The sequence below is a fragment of the Enoplosus armatus genome, chromosome 12, assembly GCF_043641665.1.
Source record: "Enoplosus armatus isolate fEnoArm2 chromosome 12, fEnoArm2.hap1, whole genome shotgun sequence".
NCBI lineage: Eukaryota > Metazoa > Chordata > Actinopteri > Centrarchiformes > Enoplosidae > Enoplosus > Enoplosus armatus.
In genome coordinates, this window is record NC_092191.1 from 19,455,172 (window position 1) to 19,461,765 (window position 6,594).

The following is a 6,594-nucleotide window of genomic DNA, read 5'->3' on the forward strand; positions in this document are numbered from 1 at the left end:
TGAAATTTAAAATCTGCATACATCACTGTGACTGGCATCATTTTTATTTAGGCTGACATGAGGCCAGAGATTGCTGAGGCACTAAAAATGTTTTAATGACACTGACAAAAAATACCTGATCTGCTTAATAAACTCAGTATCTGCACCAATACTGATCTGGCGAATCGGACCTGTGCATCCCTAGTTTATATTCCTTCTTTTGGAAACTCCTCAACTTGCTTACAACCCTGTCCATAGTATTTTCAGTTCCACTCGCATTTCCCCACAGCTAAATTTCCCCTTGCTAGTTCTGGTCCGACCGCACCTTCATGCTCACACCTTTTACCTCAGGATTAAGATGGTACCTGAAGGAAATGCGCAGAAACAAAACATGCAAACTCCTTAAGCAAAAAAGTGGCCAGAGATTTGAATCTACGCTCTCTTGGTGTGAGGCAGCAGTGCTCACACTCAGCCACTGCACACAGATGCTATATCCTACTCCCAAGTCTCAGTGAGGCCACAGCTCTTCCCTACAAACCTGTGTTGTGTAACCTTCCACTGGCCCCACAGTGTTTAGTGGAAATAGTCTTGTTTAAGGGGTCTACCAGACAGCATGGCTGCCATGTGCCGAATGAAAAACAGGATAGATATGCATCAAGTGCTGAATAAAGCAATAAGGCCCAATGGAATGTGAAACAATGGCTCCTTCCAGGTGGTGGTGTGCTGTGAGAGGAGTGGGGGGAATTGGATGAGACAGAAAGCTCGTCTGGCTGCCTGGCTGTTAGCATTGGACTTGGCAGCTCTCTGCCAGGGAAACGCTGACAGGCAGGCGCGCCTGTCACAGCGCATAAGTGCCTCCTTGCACAACCCCGGGCCCTGTAGGGCAGGTCAGCTCTCCTGCGTTCAGCTCACAGGCCCAGTCCCACACTCAAGCCACAGATCGTAGTGTGAAGAGGGGGCATGTGTCATAGCCTTTATATGGTTGAAAGACTCTGTAAGGTGAGAGAAAGGCCACTGGTGACATTGTATGCACTCTGGTAGTTATACTCACATACTTTGCTTAATTAGAGGGACAACTTCTCTGATTAAATTGTACTCGAGGTAAGTATTTCTGCAAGCAGAGACATAATTAACAATAACAGTTGGTCACTGAAAACAACTTGAGTACACAGATTTCAGTTATTTTTATGCGTGCCTCACAAATCCATGAGCCTCGATGACAGTTTCTAAACAAAGATGTTAAAGTGACTCATTACTTTCATATCAATTTCTAATGAGCGTGTCTCATAAACTAGGCTTTTACTATCTTTTAAAAAAAAATGTAATGATGGTGGATCACTTTGGAATTCAACTACTATTTTTTCAACTGTTACCTTGGTATTTTACTGTACAAGGATTAGGTAAGATGAAAGTGCCTCAGGAAGACATTTCATCAGCCTCTCTATATATAGGACACGAAACAGACGTTCTGTGTTTTCTTCTGATAGTTATTGTGAAAATTGGGCAGAAAACACTGCCAAGAAAAAAAGAAAAGTGCAGCCTTATAGCCCCTGCTATAAAAGCCATGCAATATCACATTTCTTTAATAATTTACTCTTTTCCCCATCGACATGTAATTACAGTAAATGCCGTCTGCAGAAAGCGCCGCAGGAATTTAGCCTCTTACTGGTAGGAAGAATTCCACCCACTGCTACGGAAGTGTTGAAGTGACTGCCATAGAGGCAGACCAAAATGTATTCAAATGATCTGTTACCTATTTCTAGCCGACAATGCAGGTGATGAGTAATATGTGCTGAACACTTCTGTCTACTGTATGCATCCAGAATAGTACTTTGTAATCGTGCTTGTGTGTGTGTGTGTGTCTGGCAGTCTGTTCCCAGGCAGGGAATATCTGCCTTTGTTTAGATTACCTTACCGTGACCTTTGCTGTTGAAGCTGGATGTTTGCATAGCCCGGCCCTGTTGCTTTGACTAGCACACTGTAAGCAACAGCTCTCTCGGCTTTTTGTTTTTTTTCCTCGCGAAGGTATCCGAAGAGTTTTGTTTTGTAAATGGATTCCATGACATTTAAAAAATGTGCTCTGCTCCTTCAACTCGTGGCTTCTTGCTGCAGCGCAGGGGAACATTTTTAACACATGTTATTTCTTGGTTAAGTGAAGGCAAACCGTTTGACAAGTGCCTATTGAAGGCAAGAAAACAAGGCAAATATGAACATTTTTAACAGCCCTTGTAATAAAAGGTAAAAGGTTAAAAAGACAAGACGGCAAATTGTAATTTTCCCATGGTTGTTGAAGGGCTCTTCAGCAATATTATTAGTATAATTTAATGCCCTAAATCCTTGTCCTTGTGTTTGCTGAATTTCATTGCCCTAGCATTGATCTTTCCTGGCATATATAGGAAATCAAAGTCACCTAGAAGTGGGAACTCATCTGATTTCCTGCAATAAATTTGTCTTCATAAGTCTCCGAATGCCTTGATTTCGATGCGCGAGGGGGGAGATGTTAAGTGTATTGATTCTACTGTGGATTTTGACCTGGTAAAGGAAGACAAAGCACTCTGGCCTTGTCGTCTGGCCTTCAGCCACACTTGCATATCTCAGACACATTTTCTAAAGAGCTGTCTGGTTAAATGTTTTTCAGCCGGAGAAATTACAGTATCAATTGAAAGTGACTTTATAGAGTTAGAAGAGAAAGCAGATGGGAAGGGGAAGATGAAAAGAGACTCAAAGAAAGATGAATTGAGATTATCCTTTTGAGATGATACACTTATAACAGACACGGATTGTATTTATGGCTGGATTGCTTTTTCAGGATGAGGAAAATGCCATTTCAGTATAATACAGACATTCATTCTGCTTTATATGCCATAAATCTGAAAGCCTTTTCTTCTCTTTTTTGTCTTTGTTCTTCCCTACAGATGTGCTGTGGACTGCCGATGATTTCTCGTCCTCCTCCAGTTCAAATTCAATGGCAGACAAAGACTGCACTTGCCACTGCTCTTGTTGCCGCTGAGCTCAGAAAGACAGATCTTATCCACAGCTAAACCACTGTCTCCTTTTCTTGCTTCTGTCTCTTGGCCAATCTCTACTCTTCAGTCCATCACCATGGCTTGTTTCCTGGCATCTGCCTTTCTTCTGGTTCTCCAGACATATGCTGCCCCACCTGAGCTTGTCCAGGCAGGATTTGACATAACACTGGACCCCATGGACCTTAATCCTGGACTACTAGCCAATGTGACTGGAGATGTGCCCTCATCTCCGCCCCCAGGCACTAGTAAAAAAGCCCCACACAGTATCATTATTGGGGTACGCAAGGGGGGCACAAGAGCACTGCTGGAGATGCTAGACATACACCCAGAGGTTGCTGCTGCTGCCACAGAGGTGCACTTCTTTGACTGGGATGAGAACTATGCCAAGGGCTTTGAGTGGTACCGTGAGTTGATGCCCTACTCGTACCCTCAACAGATCACAGTGGAGAAAACTCCAGGTTACTTTACGTCAGCCCTCGCACCAGAACGCATCTGCGCCATGAACTCGTCCATAAAGCTGCTACTGATCTTGCGAGACCCGGCCGAGCGGGTAATTTCCGACTACACCCAGGTGTACTTCAACCGGCTGGAGAACCACAAGCCGGTGCAAGCCATTGAGAACCTGCTAGTGCGCAATGGAGCCCTGAATATCCGGTACAAGGCCATTCAGAGGAGCCTGTACGACATCCACATGCGCAACTGGCTGCGGCACTTCCCCCTGGAACAGATACACATCGTAGATGGAGATGCTCTGATCCGTGACCCCTTGCCAGAGCTTCAGAAGGTGGAGTGCTTCCTCAACTTGCCCCCAAGGATAGTATCCTCTAACTTCTACTTCAACCAGACCAAGGGGTTTTACTGTATCCGAAGTGATGGTCGAGAACGCTGTCTGCACGAGTCTAAGGGACGCCCTCACCCAGCAGTCAACAGCACCGTCCTTCAGCAGCTCCGCTCTTACCTACAGGAACACAACCGAACCTTCTTCAGGCTGGTGAAGCGCACCTTCGACTGGCAATAAGGATTCCAGATCACAAATCGGACTTAAGGGAGCCACTACCTTGTCTGTGATGAGGACAAAAAGGGGGCATAAAGCACTTTACAGAACTGACATTTAAAAAAAACCCTTTGAATAGCCTCTTAATAACTACTGTTGTGGTCTCTGGTTTCAGCAGAGCAGTTCTATATTTACACGATAAGGCAAAAAAATATGAAAAACTGTAACTAGAGGCGTAAGATTAAATGGAAGAATCTCCAAGCTTAATAAGTCATTCTCTCTGTGCTGGAAGCGTTAAAGTGATCAAATTGCCGCGAAAACAAGTTTGTGAAACTGATGAACTTTTTTTCCTCTCTCTTGTTTGATATTCTTGTTCTTGATAATAAATTGTTCTGCTTTCAAATGTACAAGAAAAAGTGGCATGTTTCTGTCTGTCTCCATTTCATTCTGGCCATCAAAAGCCCCCGAGCCCTCTAACCTGTGTTATTTAGGGAGTATACTAAGGTAGGCAGAGACATAAGAATAAGCCTTTGATTTGCTGTGGTGGAAGGTAGACATTAATGCAAGGTAATGGGTACCCTGGAGCAGCGCTTTAGTAGTACAGGAATCACTAATGGCTTTGGACATTGAAGGTAGCCTGTGCCTGCAGCTAAATCAGTCAAATCTCCATAGTCAGCAAGCTCAAATCCAGGGAGCTGCTGTTGCATTTTGCTGCTGCTCTGTTCAACAATTTGCTCAGGTGTTAAAAGTGGTCATTAAATCATATGCCTAACAGTGCTGCAAAACATTTATAAATGACACTGTGTCTGTGTACATTTCTTTTTTCTACATATTATCTCTTTCCTGAATTATACTTGGCATGCAGTCTTCCCAGAAACATCCTATACACAACAGATAGACATGGGTCATGTTTCTTTCATTGATTGGGCTTTAAACAGCAGCCAAAGCTACAGCTCCACTGGGATCTGATATTCATGTGATCTCCCCGCTCTGCTCGCCTCGGGAGAGTTATAGTGCTTATTCCAGCAGACAGTCATTGATGCTACATTGGATCTATATCCAGAACAGAACATGGAGGGGGGGGGGGGGGGTATAGCTGTGGGCTAAACACAAATATGCTGAATATTTACATGAAGAGTGTAGTTCGTGGTGGATCTGGGTGTGTGTGATTTTCATCACGTGTACACAAGTACTGTTTGATGACAAAGGCAGTGAATCCCCCGTAACTCATCTCGCTCTGGGACTTTTCTTCCTTCTGCTCACCAGGGGGCACTTGAACTCCAGAGTAACTCATGAGGGAACAGTGTGAGGAAATGTGTCTAGACGTGCTCTTTCTAGGATCCCCTCTGTTGGCGCACGCACAGGTGAAGGGCCTGTGACAGTAACCTCGTGACCCTGGCCGACGCCTGTCTGCTCTGGTATGTATCACCCAGCCGCTCATCAGGAAGAGAACGATTTGTCCAGCGGCACAAAGGCCACACTCCACTGCCGCAACACACACACACACACACACACACACACACACACACGTGGACACACGTTAGCAATCATTCCTGGGGTGTTACATTGGTGCAACACAGTGTTTCTATTAAGCAGGTGGGCAGGAAGGACAAAAGGGCATGCTTTGCTTACAATATGAGAGTACACGCTGAACAAATTCCCCTTTATTTATTTGAGGCAAAGTTGACTGAGTGTGTTTGCTGTTTTGCAGAAACACTGGGAGCTGCAGAGTGCATCTGCAGCTGTCTAATGTTGGACTCGGAGGAACTGCAGTCAGCAATGGGTTGTTCAAGGATAAGGATATTTTTATCAGCGAGTCCCCTGAAGTTCATATCATTGCAACAAATGAAACGATGTGACTCTTGTTATTATGGAGTTCTCTAAGCATAACCTTTTATACAGATTGCCAAGCTGTGACTACACCGGCTTTTTTGTCCAGTAATCCAATGTTAGTTTTGCTTTGTTTACTGGATTTGTAGATGATAATAAAATGAAAAAAATAATACTGCCATAACATATGTATCCATGTGTTATTTCTGCTGTTTATATATCAAGACCATAATGGAGATTCTGGTTTCTATTGTGTTATCCTTGAACAAGAGCCTACAGCCATGCTAGCGGCTCTGTGAGGCTGTACTTAAAGCACGGTGGTGCCAGAGACACATTTCAACGTGTCTAATACTTTAATACTAAACTGGTGGCCATAAAATAAACCTAAAATGAATTTTGAAATGGGAAAACTGAATGGGGGAAAAAAAAACTTGATGATGGTGCCATAAGGAAAGTTAAGGGACCACCAAAGCTGTTACATGTCGGGGGAGTTACATTTCTCCACCAAATTTGATGGAAAGCCTCCATAAATTTCACTCAATGCTACAAATGCCAACCTTGTGGTGTCGCGAGAGGAAAAGTCAGGGGATTTACAAAGTCAGTAGTCTCCATCCTCTGGGAACTAAAAATGTCTTTTCATGGCAACCCATCCAAATGTTGTTGAGATATTTCAGTTTAGACCAAAGTGGTGGACTGACCACCTGACACTGCCTTTCCTAGAGCCTCGGCGAACGCGTGCTGAGATGCAAATCTGTAAATCTTGCT

At 44.0% G+C, this 6,594-nt stretch overlaps 1 protein-coding gene across 1 annotated transcript; it reads left to right on the plus strand.

Annotated features, from left to right (window-relative positions):
• Positions 1-3,081: 3,081 nt before the first annotated feature.
• On the plus strand, positions 3,082-4,308 carry hs3st1l1 (heparan sulfate (glucosamine) 3-O-sulfotransferase 1-like1). Its single transcript, XM_070916235.1, has one exon. The coding sequence runs from the start codon at positions 3,082-3,084 to the stop codon at positions 4,021-4,023; it is 942 nt and encodes a 313-aa protein (XP_070772336.1). The 3' UTR covers positions 4,024-4,308.
• Positions 4,309-6,594: the final 2,286 nt, after the last annotated feature.

Excerpts from the sequence above, each read along its gene's own strand:
- hs3st1l1 (XM_070916235.1), top strand. The coding sequence starts at position 3,082 with ATGGCTTGTTTCCTGGCATCTGCCTTTCTTCTGGTTCTCCAGACATAT.